Source organism: Ochotona princeps, chromosome 14 (assembly GCF_030435755.1).
Source record: "Ochotona princeps isolate mOchPri1 chromosome 14, mOchPri1.hap1, whole genome shotgun sequence".
Taxonomy (NCBI): Eukaryota; Metazoa; Chordata; class Mammalia; order Lagomorpha; family Ochotonidae; genus Ochotona; species Ochotona princeps.
Genome location: NC_080845.1, coordinates 18,294,916 through 18,312,455, shown reverse-complemented (window position 1 = coordinate 18,312,455; position 17,540 = coordinate 18,294,916). Strand labels below are relative to the sequence as shown.

The following is a 17,540-nucleotide window of genomic DNA, read 5'->3' as shown; positions in this document are numbered from 1 at the left end:
GGAGGCTAACTTTAGTATTTATGTCTAGATTTTATATATCCCTGTTGTACCAGTTTAGAGTAGAATTTACTGCCCCTTATATCCCGTAAGTGTTCTCTAAAGAATTTAAAAGGTTAATTACAAAAAGTTATTCATGGTTCTGTTTTGTTTGTTCTAAATTTGTTTTTTTTTTTTTTTTAGTTTATTTTACTACAAAGTCAGATATACAGAGAGGAGGAGAGAGAGAGAGAGGAAAGATCTTCCGTCCGATGATTCACTCCTCAAGTGACTGCAATGGCTGGAGCTGAGCCAATCTGAAGCCAGGAGCCCAGAACCTCTTCTGAGTCTCCCACATGGGTGCAGGGTCCCAAAACTTTGGGCCGTCCTCAACTGCTTTCCCAGGCCACAAGCAGGGAGCTGGATGGGAAGTGAAGCCACTGGGATTAGAACCAGTGCCCGTATGGGATCCTAGTGTGTGCAAGGCGAGGACTTTAGCCGCTAGGCCACGTCGCTGGGCCCCTGTTTGTTTTAAATTTGAAATGAAGAGGGAGAGAGAGGCTGTGAGAAATTAATCTTGCAACTGCTGGTTCACTCTCCAAAGATTCCTGCAACAACCAGGACTGGGCCAGACTACTCCATCTGGGCCTCCCACGTAAAGTGACAGGGACCCAAGTACTGGAGTCATTGGCTGCCTTCCAGGGCGCACGTTCACAGGAAGCTGACTTAGCAGTGGAGTAGTGGGGACTCAAACCAGGCACTCTGCTTTGGGATGTGGGTATCCCAAGCAATGACATTAACTGTTGTGCCAAATACCCACTCTAAAAGATTCAGTATTTTTAATACTCATTGTGCCTTTAAACATATTCATTTGTATTTGTGCCTCATGTTCTAAATAGTGTCTGAAATACCTGAAAATTTACTTTTGTGTCAGCTGAGGAAGACTTGAACCAATTTAGTATGTTATGTCTTATCAGTTGACAGTTGGAATGATTGCACCATTTCAATGCAAGAAGATTCCTAGCAAATAAAACGTTGGATTGAAGTGTAGACAGGAATAATTGTCATGGCTGAAAAATGTGGCATTTTAAAAAACAGTTGCAGTGCTGCTCTTAATTTGGTGTACCTTTCAATATCAGAAGCCATTAAATGAGCACCATGTACTTATGAGTTTGAATATTTTCTAGGACAGTATGAATTTAATTTCAAATTAGAGCATCTGTTTTTAATAAGAAGTTGCATTAGTGGTAATAAAGTTTAAACCTTTAAACTTTACACCTGAATAAAGGTAAAATATACCTTTCTTTAACACCTTGTACTTCTCAAAAAGTTTTTGCTATAATGTAGTGCAGCTTTTTTTTCCCATTGAGTACATTTGTGGTACTAAACTTATACTTTGCAACATTTTCTTTTACTAAGGGAAAAAAGCTAAGATTATTATGTCTTGTGGAATTGTATTGCTTATAAAAATGTCCGTTTCCTGAATTTGCATGTGCAAAACAGCACACATGCTAAAAGCAAGAGTGTATGTACCATGTTTAGAAAAACAAGGGATTCAGAACAAATTTGTCTGAGCCATTGGCTGGAATAGGAGAGTTAATTGGTGCTTTTGCCCTTTGAAAAGTCACTTAACCTCTCTGATTTTAAGGTCACTGCCTTTTGATGGCTCACCCAAACTTTGAGTCAAGAAGGGAGTCATGGCTGCCTCCGTGACTTAGAATTAGGCCTGTGGGAAATGTCAGGGGTGTGGTAGGAGTGGCACCCTTTCCTGTCTCTTGGTTTCAGTCTCCTTGAGTCACACTTCTGGTCCATTCTCACTGGAAGTAGATACTGGACAGAATGTGTAAAAGGAGTGGCAGGAAGGGAAGTATAAGGAACATAGAAGTATTTTTCACAATTGACTAGATTGTAAAGAAAACTTATTTTCACTTGTCTTATTTGCTAAGCCATCTTTAATGACCAGAGTTGTGGTCTCTTGGGCTTAACCACAGTGTTTTTTTATGGCCAGTGTTGAGGGAGATAGTATGTCATAGGTAAAGAATAATGACAGTGAACATCTTAGTTCTGTTTTTTTATTCATGGATGTTTATACCAATAGAACTAAATAAAGCAGAGCTGCCTGTTACCTGAGTTACTGCATCCTTAACTCTTGTTTGGTTTTAGAACACACTGCTTTGCTGGTGTTTTCATGGACATAACTATCCTTTCTGTGCTTCGAACTGTCCAGACAGCTTTAGAAAGAGGATTTAGTAGATTTTTCTTGGAGTCAGCATGAATGTATTGCCATTGCACGATTGCACGGGCGGGGTGGGCGCGGGGAGGGAGGAAGGAGCGTTATCACTTAGACTGAATATCCCACAAAATCGGAGTAACAGCTTGGTGTGTGAAAGGCAACACTTTCAGGATTGAATGGTTTTCCAAATGTTACCTTAGAGGGTTAACTCATGATTTTATAAACCTGGCTGGCTGTATGTCACAATCACTCAGAATTCTGGCTCAAAAGTGTAAGAATAAGGCCCAGTTCTTTTTAAATAAATTTTCTAGGATAATTTTGGTATAGTCAGGTATAGAAAAATGGCTGTCGTAATTGACTCTGAAAGACTAAACATAGCACTAGGAAAAATAAAACCCTGGGCTTTTGCATAGCTGTAAGGCTAACTTAACATACTTTCTAGGATAGTAAGTGTTCCATCAAATCACACATTTCATTTAAAAAAAAATTATGCAGCCAGATTTGAATGCCACTTTTGTCACTTTTATGTGACCCAGGTGGAAAAAGCCTGTGTAACTTACCATGATGGGATTTTATGTCACGCATAGAGCTTCGTGAAATACATAGGAAGTGCAGACAGCAGGCTGCTGGAGGACACGGGGTGTCCATTTGGCTTTCTAGGTGCAGGCTTTTCCTCTGCCAGGCACCTGTAAGCATTTAGTAAACTCTGAGTGATGGAGATCACATACAGACCTGAGACACAGCTTACATCCTAGGATGTACCAGCATGGGCAGGGCACAACTGCAGCTACAGGCTGTGCCTGTCTCTCCTGTGCCCTGTGCCTGGCAAACGGGCCCCTGTTTTGGGAGTGGTCCCTCTAAGAATTCAGCTGTTTTTTTACCCTCATTGGTTTGCACCTACTACAAAAACCCACTTTTGAACTTGGTGTGTACCATTGTTTGTTTTTCCTCAGGCTTTTTGATCAGTTCGTAAGTGTAAATAGTAAGTATTTGTTTTGTTTTTTAAGAGGCTGATTTGCGTAAAATATGTTCTTTGACTAGTATGAAGTGCTCCTTTGTGTACAAGATCATGATGACCCAGCCATTGATGTCTGCAAGAAGCTTCTTGGGAAATACCCAAATGTTGATGCTAGATTGTTCATAGGTAAGTAGCAAACTGCACAAAGACCATTGTGCTCGGTATAGTATTTTGCCTTGTATACTCTTAAGCATCAGTAATCCTCTCTGTTAAACAGTAAGGGGTTAGCCATCCATTAAAGTTCCCAGCATGTTTGCTATAACCATGTTTGTTGGCATAAAGATGTTTCAAAAACATCTTTGAGAAAAGTTGCAAAAATAAAAATGGTTGTAGCCTGTCTAGGATTAATAAAACAACATGACCACCTGTTATTGTTTTTTGTTTGTTTTTAAAGAGTCATTGTATTTGAAAGAGTAGTCAGACTTACATAGAAAGATCTTCCATTTGCTGGATCATTTCCCAAATGGTCACTGCCACCAGAGCTGTGCCACTCCAAAGCTAGGAGCCAGGAACTGTTTCTGGGTCTCCCATGTGGGTGCAAGAGTCCAAGGGCTTGAACCAGCCTCCACTTCTTTCCCAGTCCATGAGCAGGGAGTTGGATCAGAAATGGAGGATCCAGGACATGAACTGGCACCCATTTGAAATTCTGGCACCACAGACAGAAAATTAGCCCGCATGCCAATTCAGGTTTCTTTAATGTTTTCAATATGTGGTCTTCTCTGTAACCCATTGACTATGATTGGGCGTAATAAAATTCACTTTTATAATATTGCAAAGTGTATTTTCCCCAAAGCCCGTCAGCTTATTTAAAGACTTGTAAGGGTATGTTTACCATTTGTTGCTTTTCTTTTTATATAAATTTAATGTGAACTGTGTGTTTCATCTGACTGGGTCAGTTTCTCTGTGCTCTCTTAATTACCACTGTGTCAAAACAAGTCATGCCTTTTTTTCTTACGTTTATTTTTTAAAAGATTTATTTAGCGACTGGTGTGATAGCTCAATTGGCTAGTCTTCTTCCTGTAAGTGCTGGTATACCATATGAACACCTGCATATGAACCCAGCTGCTCCACTTCCCGTTCAGCTCCATGCTTATTGCTTGGGAAAAGCAGTAGAGGATGGCCCAAAGCCTAAGGATCCTGCTTCTACATGGGAGACCTGGAAAAAGCTCCTAGCTCCTGGCTTCACATTGACTTAGCTCCAGTCATTGTGGCCATTTAACAAATTAAGCAGCAAATGGAAGCTCTTTCTCTTTTGTCTCTCCCTTCTCTCTGTAAATCTGCCTTTCCAATAAAAAGATAAATAGTTATAGAAAGAAGGGGAGATACAGAGAGAGAGAGAGATTTTGTCCATTGGCTCACTCCCCAAATGGATGCAATGGCCAGGGCTGGTTCAGGACACAGCCAGGAACAAGCAGCTTCATCCAGGGCTCCCACATGCGTAGCAGGAGCCCAAACACTTAGCCATCTTATGCTTTTTTTTTTTTTTTTCTCCAAAGCATTAGCAGGGAGCTGGATTGGAAGTGGATCAGCCAGGACACAAACCGGTGCCTATTGAGATGCTGGGGTCTCAGGGAAGACATATTTGCTATGCCACAGCACTGACCCCATCTTATTACCATTTTTAATTTGACAAAGTATACATCATGGAATGGGCTAAATCAAGCTAATTAGCAAGATATCCATTAATTGAGTATGAGTAATCTCATCAGTCATCAAGTCTGCAACACATAGTTGTTAACTGTCGTCAGCATTTTGTGCAGTTATCAGATTATCAAAGGTTAATGCTTAATGTTAGTGCACGAACTTAAGAAAACTGAGGGGCCAGTGTTGTGCAGGCTAAACCCCCCTCCTGCAATGCCAACATCATATGGGCACTAGTTCAAGTTCAGATGCTCCACTTCTGATCTGCTAATGTGACTTGGAAAAGAGCAGCAGATGGCACTCACACAGGAGACACAGAAGCAGCTCTGGGCTGCTGGCATTGGCCTGGCACAGCCCTGCTCATTGTACCCGTTGAGGAGTAAACCAGCAGATGGAGGATCGCTCTGTCACTCTTTCTCTGCGTCTCTGACTGTGCCTTTTAAGCAAATAAAAAGAAATCTTAAAAAGAAGTGAAACTTTGATGAGCATAGTAAGTATCCCTCATGTACATGGATTTCAGATTTTTTTTTTTTAAGCAAAATAAACTCATCTTTTTCAAGTAAAAAGAAAAGAAATGGAAAACAAACATTGCATTTTCAAAGGTAAATTATATAGGTTTTTTTAAATGAATTTTTTCCAAATCTACTATGAATAATAGGCAAAAGATAATGTGCAAATGTTTTCACAAATTGTTAAGTATACAGATATTTTTACTGTGCTCTGCCATGTGTCTATAAATAGTGGAAATATTTTCAGAGTCACATGAATGTTTTAGTGCTTATCTTTACATTTTTAGGTGGCAAAAAGGTTGGCATCAATCCAAAAATTAATAACTTAATGCCAGGATATGAGGTGGCAAAGTATGATCTTATATGGATTTGTGATAGTGGAATAAGAGGTAAGATTTTTCTTACTTATAAAACTATTCATTTACTAATAAAGACCTCAAAACCAATCTGTAAATATACTTATCAAATCTTTTTGTTCACTACATTTATTTCATGGTAATAAATCCAGTTGTACCTGCAAAGGTTTTGATTTCTTTTAATTCTAACCTAGAGTGTCAGGTTTGTAAAGATGCTTTCATTTTGAAGAGAAAAGTCCAGCTGTGAAAAGAAATAGTCACAGCCCATTACCCAATCAACGATTACACTGTATGTGTGAAGTCCTTGATTTTTTTCTATTGTGTTTTGCATAATGCAGTGTCTCACACAGAGGGACAAAAATCAGCAGGCATATATTTTACTAGATTACATGTTTGTTAAGATCTGTACATAGCTTTGCCCTGAGATGAATTGGGCAAGAAGCGTTTTACCTCCAGCCTCTCAGAAGCATGGGGAATTTGTTCCGGAACAGCCTTAGGATGCCCTAGCCCACAGGTGCTTAAGTTGCTTGTGAAAAGTGACATAGTGTTTGCTGTGACCTATGCACGTATTTTTTAATTTGCAGTTGATTGAATGTGCTGAGATGGAACCCAGGGAGTGGGAAAGTCAACTGTACTGAATTTATAATCTGCATTTTTACATGGTCAAACTTTTGGACTTAAAATAGTCTCAGTATTCTATAATTTTAAATTAAGAACTCTTAAGTTTCTCAGGCTCAACTTTTTTTTTTTTTTATTGTGGGGGCTGTGCCATAGGAGAGTTAGCCCAATCCCTGGCCTTGGCCCCTAGATGCCAGTAGTACCCTCTTCTTCCCAGCTGTGTCAACAAAAGAATGTTTGCAGACGCAGCCAGATGTTCCCCGTGGGCGACTTGCCCCTAGCTGAGAGTCACTAACGCAGAATATGAACATGTAAGGTTCGAATAACACTCTGTTTTATGTAGTAAGTTTAGTTCTGAAAGGCTAAAAAAATATATATTCATTTAAAATGGTAACGTGTATTTTCTGAAGATAGAGCAATCACTGAATTTTTATTACCTTAAAATGGGAATTTGAATATCTCATGTAAGTTTAGAACTCATTTGATTTGATTAACACCATTCCATAGCTAGCTGTGGATTCATGGACACAGATCATGGCCGCTCTTCACATTTGCTGCCTTTAAATTATCTGCTGCCATAGATTGATTTTGCTTTTCAGTAAAAATCTTCTAGCTACATCTCTTTTTAATCTCATGAGCAATTCTGTGAGATCAGATGAGGACATTGAGGCTCCTTTCTGGGGCTGGAGAGCAGACAAGCCAACATGACACGACCCTTGACTTCTGCCCTAGGACCCAGCCTTAGGACCCAGCCTTAGTCCAGTGTGAAGGCCCTGCCCAGGGCATTGTGTTTTCAGGGCACGGAGCAGAGTGAATGTGAACTTGGCTTGAAGTGTGTAGAGTAAAGGAGCTTACCTCAACACTTTGGAAATGTTGTACTCTGCTCAGAAATGTGTTTAAGCTGGGTATCATTAGACTCAGACATTCCACATAATTTCACAGCATGTAATTGTCATTGGTGGTATTTTACTAAAAGAAAAAATTTTTTTTTCTCTTCCCCTCCCCATTTCTTCTTTCATCGTAGTAATTCCGGACACACTGACTGACATGGTTAATCAAATGACAGAAAAAGTGGGTTTGGTTCACGGGCTGCCTTACGTTGCAGACAGACAGGGCTTCGCTGCCACCTTAGAACAGGTAAGTGTGGTGACTGTAGCTGATGTCCGTGTGGTCAGATCCCTCATCCCCCAGACGTGCAACTAAGTGGGACAGTTGGAACTGGCTTCTGAAGTTAGTTGTGTTGAGTCCATTTGGGAACCTGCTGTGTAATTGAATCCTCAGGCTGAGAGTAGCTATTTTCATTAGTGAGGAAATTGCTGGGGCCCTGGGTCACTCACTGCTGGGCTGGCTGCACACTGGCTGTGAACAGCTGTGCCCGGACAACGTCATGGGGTCTCCTGCCAGCTGGACACAGTGTATTTTTCTTCCACTGTCTTGGCTGCTCAGTTCTCAACTAGTGACTGGATAAAAGAGCATGCTACACCATTTTTTCAAAGATTTATTCTGGAAAAAAAGAACATTTTTAAAACGGGATTTCAAGCATGCAGTATAGGAAAACGTGTTAAAGTTTTTATAAGATCGTTATTGTTAATTTTTTGAGAAATGTATGTTTCCCTTGCACTTATTTTGATTCAATTTAGAAATGATTTACTTCTGTGTGGGACAAATTTAAGAAGCAAAAAACAACCCATAACCCTACCAATTAGGGGAAGTCTCTATCTTTAAAAATTAAGGTTGGTTGGTTTTGTTTCTTGAAAGATTTATTTATTTGAGTTGAAAGGCAGAGTGACAGAGAAGGGAGAGGATGAGAGAGAAATTGAAATCAGGATTTTTTATTCACTGGTTCCCTTCCCAAATGCCTGCGACAGCTGGCACTGAGGTAGGCAGAAGTCAGGAGCCAGCAACTGTGGTCGGCATCTCCCACAAAGATGTCAGGAACCCATGTCCTTGGGCCGTCATCTGTCCCCCAGCACATTAGCAGGAAGCAGCAGTGGGACTTCATCCTAGATATTCTGATAAAGGATGCAGTGCCCCCAAAAGTGGCTTGCCTCACTGAGCCACAGTGCTGTCCCCAAGTTGTGTTTGTTTCAACATTTTGGCATTTCAGATCTTTTTTCCTCCTACGTACCTTTTACAAAGCCTAGATGAAATACAGGACTCTAAAATCAGTTTGCATCTTATTTTTCTTTTCATTTCGTAACATTTTACATAATATTAATAGCTTTTCATAAAAGTAATCCTGTTGGCTCTATAGTCATGTGTATGTTTCATACTGTTAAATATTGACAAGAAAAGCTTGTCTTAATCCTGCAAGGGAAGAAAAGCTGGTTTCGTTCTTCAGATATATGAACTTTCTCTTTAGCATACTGCATTTTTGTTATTTGAAGTTGCAATCTTACATGCCATAGACCTGGAAGGCTAACAGTAGATTGTAAGAATTTACATTTGACGTTTGATCATTTGCCTTTGAACCATGGTTTCTTCTTATTGCCCATGTACACAGGACTAGTTCTACTGCAAGAGAGTGTTAGTCTTAAATTCCTGAGTTTTTTCCGTAAGTGAAAGGAGTGCTGAGTAGTTCCTGTAAAATAAAATTCTGTGTACTGTTGCATGCCACACAGTGTTTTTGTGTTGGTAATATCCAAGTCGGTGTGTATGTCAATGGCAAACTCTCTCCAGTGAAGTTTGAACCTCCAAAAGGCTCCACGTTATCCTCCAAGGAAATGGAAACAGGCCAGACGAATCGTTCTAGTCTGCAAAGAATCCTTGCACGTGTTCAGTGAATCATTAGCATCACCTCATTCCCAAACTACACTTGATAACTGCTTACAGAATTAAGATGTGTGTTTCACATCCTAGAAGTTAGGTTTGGTCGCCCCCACAAGCATCAGAGTTTTCTAGGAATCTGGGCTTGGATAGGTAGCAAGAACCGTGCTCTCAATTGTTGCTGGAAATTGTTCTGCACATTTGTATGAACCCTGTGCTGTTGAAAGATCGTTGCTCTTTATTTCAGAGTAATTAGAAGAGGCAGAAAGAGAGGAGATAGAATTCTAGTATCCATCTAATTCATGGAAGATATGTTGACAAACAAAATTGAGAAGAATGTGAACACAGGGGCAGAAGAAGTAGCTAGCAATGAAAGGATGCAAGAAAAGGAATTGAGCAGGGTTGTCCTAAAAGGTGATATACTTATAGGTGATATGTGTATGTACTTTTGCATACATGTGTATATATGTGCATGCATACAGATATGTGTAAACAACTGTACTAATCCAAGTAAATGCTTAGATGTGTGTTCATATAAGTTTCACATGATCATCCTAAAAACAGGATATATTAAGTGTTCTGTGCCGCTTAGATATTTTTAAGTTCTGTTTAGTGCCCAAAATTAAGGGTTTTTTTTAAAAGATTTATTTGGGCCCGGCGGCGTGGCCTAGCGGCTAAAGTCCTCACCTTGAAAGCCCCGGGATCCCATATGGGCACTAATTCTAATCCCGGCAGCGCCACTTCCCATCCAGCTCCCTGCTTGTGGCCTGGGAAAGCAGTTGAGGACGGCCCAATGCATTGGGACACTGCACCCCCGTGGGAGACCCTGAAGAGGTTCCAGGTTCCCGGCTTCAGATTGGCACGCACAGGCCCGTTGCGGCTCACTTGGGGAGTGAATCATCGGATGGAAGATCTTCCTCTCTGTCTCTCCTCCTCTGTATATCTGACTGTAATAAAATGAATAAATCTTTAAAAAAAAAAAAGATTTATTTTATTTTTATTGCAAAGTCAGATATACAGAGAGAAGGAGAGACAGAGAGAAGTATCTTCCGTCCAATGATTCACTCCCCAAGTGAGCGCAACGGCTGGTACTGCACCAATCCGAAGCCAGGAGCCAGGAGCTCTTCCAAGTCTCCCATGCGAGTGCGGGGTCCCAAGACTTTGGGCCATCCGCGACTGCTTTCCCAGGCCAGAAGCATGGAGCTAGATAGGAAGCAGGGTCTCTGGGAATAGAACCGGCAACCATATGGGATCCCGGCGCGTTCAAGGCAAGGATTTTAGCTGCTAGGCCACCATGCCGGGCCCCAAAATTAAGTTTTAATTACATTAATCTTTGAGTCTTTTACAAAAGTCTACTTTTTTTTTAGAATGGAGTTTGATTTTTTTATGAAAGGAAATATTTCTTGGTAATGGACAAGGCTCATTGTGAATACCAGCAGTTATTCTCCATAGTGAAACCAAGAATAGGCAACCAAATAATTATTGATTGCTCTTAATATACACAAGTGTGTACCAGTTTTTACTTAGGTAGTTTATGTAAGGAAAATGAGATATTCTCAGTCATATTTAAAGAAACTCATTAGAATACCATACTTTTTAACACAAAATTTAATTTTTGACAGGTGTATTTTGGAACTTCACATCCAAGGTCCTATATCTCTGCCAACGTAACTGGTTTCAAATGTGTAACAGGAATGTCATGCTTAATGAGGAAAGATGTGTTAGACCAAGCAGGAGGACTTATAGCTTTTGCTCAGTACATTGCTGAAGATTACTTTATGGCCAAAGCCATAGCTGACCGGTAAGAAAACTAAAGCCGTCATAGTTTTAATACCTCCCTTCTGTTGAACTAGTCTTTATCTTCAATCTGCCGATTAAGGGCTTTTTTTTTATTATCTTATTTTGTGCTTGTGCAGAAAGAATGATTAATAGTTTTAGCAAGGCAATTCAAGTTAATTATTTATAGGTTTGCACTAATGAAGCAAATGAATATTCTGAGGCCTTTATCACTCAAATGAATGGGTTTGAAGAGATTAGAAAGAAGCACATGTAAATTTCTGTATGCTTTAGAAGAATTCAATTTGTCAATGTAGTCAAAAGCTAGTAGGCGGAAATTTAAAGAATGTCATTTCAAAACTTGAAATTTCTAAGAAAATTATTCGGAGCCTTGCTAAGAAGACACGTACCGATGGATGTCATTACCTTAGCAGTACTCTATCCTAAAATGTTTGATTTCTAAATAAATAGCTGCCTTATGGTTCTAAAAATTGACATATGTCTTTAAAATTCTCTTGCAGTGGTATTCATGTGGTTCATGGTTTCCTCTCATCTCCCATAAGATACATGGTGCCTCTTATTTACATTTCTTAGTGAAGGTCTGCCTGCACACACCCTTCTAGTGTTTGGTTAGTCACCATTGCCTCTCGGCCTTTTAGCTAAGATAAAGAGTAGTAATGATCAGAGGCTAAACTGTTATGCATGTTAAGTCTGTCACATTGTGAAGTTGTTAGTTGGTAGCTCCTTTCAACTCGTGGGAAGTACCCACCGCTATGGGCCAACATGCTTGCTAGAATGTTTCTAAGGGGTGTGCTGCTGCTGCTGGAAAGGCGGCTCTAAACGGCAGCAGTGTGTTGCTTTCATGGGGATGAGCGACCTCAGACTGCAGTCTGGCTTCCCTGTGTTCAGCATCATGACTCATTTTCCAATTGTCTGGATTTTCAGAGGTTGGAGGTTTGCAATGTCCACTCAAGTTGCAATGCAAAACTCTGGCTCGTATTCAATTTCTCAGTTTCAATCAAGAATGATCAGGTAAATCAGCTCTCTTCTTTTTATACTCTGTTAAGAGAGATGGGGGGAGTCATTTTTTACATGGCCTAACTTGATTAAAAAGTATCTCAAGATTAAGATTTTTGTTTCATTCCAGAAAGTAGTTTTTTAAGCTCTGTATTAAAATAAGTTTTCTGTCACTGTATTTTTTCTTGGCTGTGTGAAATTGAATGTTTTCAAAGAGGGAGGAGTCTGAATTTGTGTGTTTGTGGACCTCTAGTGTACCTTGATTAAATATCTGTTTTTCACCAAAGTGCAAACTATAGAAATGAATTGAGAGATTCTTTCAACTTCTTCAGGTGGACCAAATTGCGAATCAACATGCTTCCTGCTACAATCATTTGTGAACCAATATCAGAATGCTTTGTTGCCAGTTTAATCATCGGATGGGCAGCCCATCATGTATTCCGGTGGGACATTATGGTGTTTTTTATGTGTCACTGCCTGGCCTGGTTTATATTTGACTACATCCAACTCAGGGGCGTCCAGGTATGTGGACAGGCGGGAAAAGGTTGGCTGGAGCTAATGTTGTTTTTCATGTAGAAGATATTGAAGGAAAGTCTTACCTGAGCCCTTCTTTGGCTTCCTGTTAAGGGTTAAATTCAGGTTTAAACATTACATTCTTTGTGGCATGTTGACGGCGTAAAACTTGATTTAATTTACAGCCTTCAGTCAGTTGTACGATCACTTTTATTAAGGTTCCCAAAGAAGGATGTTAAGCAGATTAACAAGCATTCAAGCCTAGAGAACATTAGGATGGCAGTTATTTTAGTGCTTCTTACAATAACATTTTGTTAGATGGCATACAGCATGTGGCAGTTAGATTAACTAAGGAAGCAGACTTGAGTTTAGGCAGTTCCCTGAGAATAGTACACTTGTAGGTATAATAATAGCAAAACTCGTACTAAGTACTCTTAATGAAGAATATTCTTTCACTTGTAACTGTCTTATTAGTCTGACAGTGAGCAAATTAGCATTTTTTTCCTTTAATTCCTAGGGAGGCACGCTGTGTTTTTCCAAACTTGATTATGCAGTCGCTTGGTTCATCCGTGAATCCATGACAATATACATTTTTTTGTCGGCGTTATGGGACCCAACTATAAGCTGGAGAACTGGTCGCTACAGGTTGCGCTGTGGAGGCACAGCAGAAGAAATCTTAGATGTATAACCACAGCTCTGTGACTGTATGTAAAGGAAAAAGGAGAAGTATTATAAATTATGTTTATATAAATACTTTTAAAAAATCTACCTTCAGTAGTTTTATCACATGTCTGTTTTGGTATCTGTTCTTTAATTTATTTTGCATGGCACTTGCATCTGTGAAAAAAAAAAAACATCTGTAGTCTTGGCCAAATGATACACTTTATTTTATGGAAGTAGAGAATCAAGAGAATTGGTTCTAGAAACCCAGGTTTGTATTTTGTTGTTGTTGTTTATTTTTTTAAATGAATACACACACATATGTATATGAATGTTCTGCAACAGACACTATGACAGTATCCTTCAGTAGAGAAAGTTTCTTATTTGGGAGTAGTACTCTCTTTTAGAACATTCATCGGTGGGATGGCAACAGCTTTGGGAGTTTAGAAAAGACAGAAGAGAGTGACTTCTCATGTCTACAGTGAATAGCAATATGCAATGAACAACCCACGCAAGGTACTAATGGAGAAACTTTTTCATGCTTTATGCCTACCTCTTGTAGTTGTTGCAGAGCAAATGTAAGTTGTAATAAGGTAGCTAGGCCTTGCAAAGACAAACAAAAAACTTTTAAAAATAATAATAAAGGAGCTGGAATCTAGTATTTATATGAAGCTGTGAGAGATATTTTTTGGTCTCACTGCAATGAACCAAAAGTAGCCGAGTTTGGTTTTTACTTGTAGCCATGGATTGAAGGTATGTTTTTGACCAACGCTTGTTGGTTCTGTCTTGAACCATTGTTAATCACTGTGCTGTAATTAGTATAGCTGAATATTTCCTTCCCTGCTCCTCATCCAGCTCACCCCAACTTTCCTCAACTTTTTTTCGGGGCCGGGGGGAGGGGGGTTGAAGGGTGGTTTTGTTTTAGTGTGAGTGGATGTTTTGATAGTTGTAAGGAAAAATGCATTTCAGACACATTTCACACATGAGCTATTTTCTTACATAGTACATCTTACTGTTAATAAGAATGTAATTTCATGATACAGGTATTTAATATCTTTTTTAAGTAAATAAATAGCCGTCAAAAACTTGCAGTAGAGTTCATTGAGATGGGGATAGGATGAGATTTACTCTTAATCTGTATCGAACTAGGTCTACTGTGTGTTTCTTTTTTTACTATTATGATTTGTCTAGTCCTATTTAAATTGAATTTTTGTATTCCAGTTTCTATGATACAATAGACTAGATCCAAGCTCATTGTAAATGCATGCTGTGCTTCCCTCTGCTTGTCAGGTTGTACTTAACTTGTGGTGAACTGGACTTGTTTTGTTTTTTAAATGTAAGGAAAAGTGCATAAGCCTTTCATTTGATATTCTCTGTAGTGGTCTTTGGCCCTCTCTTGGGGCCTGCATGGCATATTGTCCCAGTAAATGCCTCCAGCAAGGCTCTGTACTGGCAATGCGGCAGCTTTCAACTTTAAGCACCTGCACTTCCCCGTGGCCAAGCATCATGTGTAGCATATCAGCAATAACTAGGTATTTTTAGAAAACCAACACTTTTTCACTCACTGAGCCAATTCATTTGATTGTCTAACGACTAGACCCATGGTTTAAATCGCAATACATCTATAAATGTGGATATACTATGTATACACATTATATTCAACTTTTTCTCTGGGCCAAACTGCTCTAAGTTTTGAATTTGTTTTTTATGTGTTTTTTTTCTTTTTTGCCTTATGATGAATTTGTTTGAAGGGCATTTTCTTCATGAACAAAGGCTTGGATGCATATTCCTTTTTCTCTGTGAAGTGGGTAGCATTGTTCCCCGAGCAAAGTTGCACATTGAAAACCAGTCTAGTTGTGATCCACTACATGTTTATTTTTGTTAGTCATTGTGACATGAGTCGCGTTTTGCTGCCCATGTTGGTAAATGATTCATTGGATGAAGTTTGGTTGATGCCATTCCTTGCACTGCCAACGTGGAAATCTTGCTTGTTACTTACCTTTTTGCTAATCTCAGTATGGGCAATGTAACAACAAAACCAAAATGGCTGGACAGACTTCTTGTAGTTTGTAAATATTTACAAAAAAATATATGTATGTGTGTGCTTTATGTGATAGTGGAGTATTTCCTCTAAGTGAAGCTTCACATAGGCAGACAGAGTGCTTCTTTGTTTAGCAAGTTTGGAGTGATCATAAAATGTCAGGAATAATAAACATGCTGAAGGAAGTATCAACAGAACTGTAAAAGTCCAAATTTAATAAACTGAAAAAAAAACCCTCTATAATATACCATGTTTTATTATTTAAAATCATTGTCTTAAGTTTTTTGTTCAAAAAATAAAAATTGAATACAATCAAAACATTAGCAATAATGTATTTTTTTTTTTACTATATTGTCTTTTATTGTATATATTTGTGGATAATCTTTTCCACCATTTAAATTGGAATTGTTAGATTTCTGTGCTGAATTGGCTTTGCCTTGTCTTTGTCTTACATGTGCTGCAGGCGGCTCTGTGCCATAAAGTAGGACTTTCTCCCCTGGGTATCCATTAGAAGCTGGCAGGCAGCCTTGTAAAATGCAGATGCCTGGGTCCTGCCCACAAAGATGTCATCATTCTGGATGAGGCCTGGGCTTTTCTCATAATGCTGCTGTGAGAACAGCTGGCCCCTAATAACATTTAGAAAGAGCCCAGTGGTTGGTCCCTCCCTCCCCTGAGCTCACAGTCTGAACCCAGCCTCTCCAATGGCCAAGAGAGGGAGAGGCAGGGAAGGGCTGAAGTGGCGTTGCTGCTGCAGAGCAAGACCAAGCTGTGCCCCACAGGCTCCGGCAGCTCCTCCCAGGCTAGAGGCATTCCAAGACCACCAGCACACCAGACCGGAATACTCAACTGGGGACCAACCCCAGGGGAGACAGAATCTGCTTCGGACTGAATGTATGTATATGTCCCCCACCCCCAGATGTGTGTGTATTGAAGGCTGATCCCCAGTGTGAGGATATTTCAAGATGGAGTGGGCTTGGATGTATGCTCAGAGCGTGAAGGTTTGGCTTCGGGAAGGAAAACAAAGAGCCCTTCCCTTCCACCATACAAGACTGCTGTCTGAGGGGGCCCTCACTGGACCCTGAATGTGTTGGCATCTTCATCATGTCTTCCACAACCTTCTGTACAGTCAGAAGCGTGTTGCTTCAATCAGCTGACCAGTCGTTGGTATTCCTTTACAAAGCAGCCTGATCAGACTACCAGACACTATAACAAGGATCTTGACCGTGGCCTCTGGAGGCCTGCTCCCCACCACCTGGACCCAGCAAGCAAGCTCGTTACTCCCCATTGATGGGCTTCTCACCCTGAAGTTTAAAGGCATGATCAACAAATACTGTGTACATCTTACTTTTATAGCTTAGCAGACTTCAAAAGTCCCTCGCCCTTAACTGTATGTAGAGTGAAGGAATTGGGCACTTATTCAGAGTTCCAGTCACAAGGTTTAGTAGCTGTGATGCAGTGAGCAGAGCTGTAGAAGCCCCAGGATGAGGGGTCTTCCAGAAACTCACAGAAAGTGAGTATTATCCAAAAAACTACAGATGAGTTTCAAAACTTATTTTTGCACCAAAATTTTTCTTTCCATTCCTTTTTCCATGAGCTTTTAGAACTCCCTGCTAGTTCTGATCTCAGGGTTGTGTTTTTTTTCATAGGATCATATTAAATTCTACCTAGAAGAGTTTTAAAACTTACCCAAGTCCACAGCTTTAATAGCTATATTCTAAACCTTAAAACAGCCTAGAGAACCAGATTGAAACCCGTAGAACAAGTATGCCAATAACTATAAAGCCAGTTTAGGTAAAATCCTTTGCAGACTCTATTGATGGGGAAGATTAGTACATACCACAAGACTGTGTTCATGTGAAGAGCCAACAGTTCAGGCCTGTCCTGAGGGTTCTCAGGGTCTGGTGCTCATTGACTCATTGCAGGTTACAGTCAGTGACCACACCAGCCTCGTTTTGATGGAAAGAAAGCATTGCAACCTGGTGAGCAGCCCTGGCTGCAGAGCTGCAAGGATACGCATTGAACGGAAGGACTTGACTTGAACGTACTGATACCTGCAGGACTGACAGAAACATCTCAGCAGTTCCTCAAAACAAAAAAACTAACCTCGTAACAGATCATTCAGTGGCTAGCAGCCTGAGGAGGCAAGTGTGCTAAATCCATTTGTTTGAGCCCTCCCTAGTTGCGGGAAGCAACAGCAGAGACTAGATGTTGTGGGTGGGGGATTTCATGGCACTGCTGTGGAAGCTATTTGTTCTCCAGACAACCATGCTAACAGCACAGACTTAACAGTTTGTTGAACAGTTTAGAGATGCCGTGTGTTTCTCTACAGCACTTCAAGTATCAAAACACCCCTCCCCCTTCTCTGTGCCCTTGGCATCACAGTCATGCCACCTTCTGTGGCCCTGTTACTGGCGCA

At 40.1% G+C, this 17,540-nt stretch overlaps 1 protein-coding gene across 1 annotated transcript in view; it reads left to right on the top strand.

Annotated features, from left to right (window-relative positions):
* The window catches only part of UGCG (UDP-glucose ceramide glucosyltransferase), a 37,140-nt gene extending 21,718 nt beyond the window's left edge, over window positions 1-15,422 (top strand). Inside the window, exons 3-9 of the mRNA XM_004600026.3 lie at window positions 3,251-3,353; window positions 5,665-5,766; window positions 7,376-7,488; window positions 10,740-10,918; window positions 11,839-11,925; window positions 12,243-12,432; window positions 12,941-15,422. Of these exons, the coding sequence (XP_004600083.2) occupies window positions 3,251-3,353; window positions 5,665-5,766; window positions 7,376-7,488; window positions 10,740-10,918; window positions 11,839-11,925; window positions 12,243-12,432; window positions 12,941-13,111 (945 nt within the window). The 3' untranslated portion in view covers window positions 13,112-15,422. The remainder of the gene's footprint in view (window positions 1-3,250; window positions 3,354-5,664; window positions 5,767-7,375; window positions 7,489-10,739; window positions 10,919-11,838; window positions 11,926-12,242; window positions 12,433-12,940) is intronic.
* The last annotated feature ends 2,118 nt before the right edge of the window (window positions 15,423-17,540 follow it).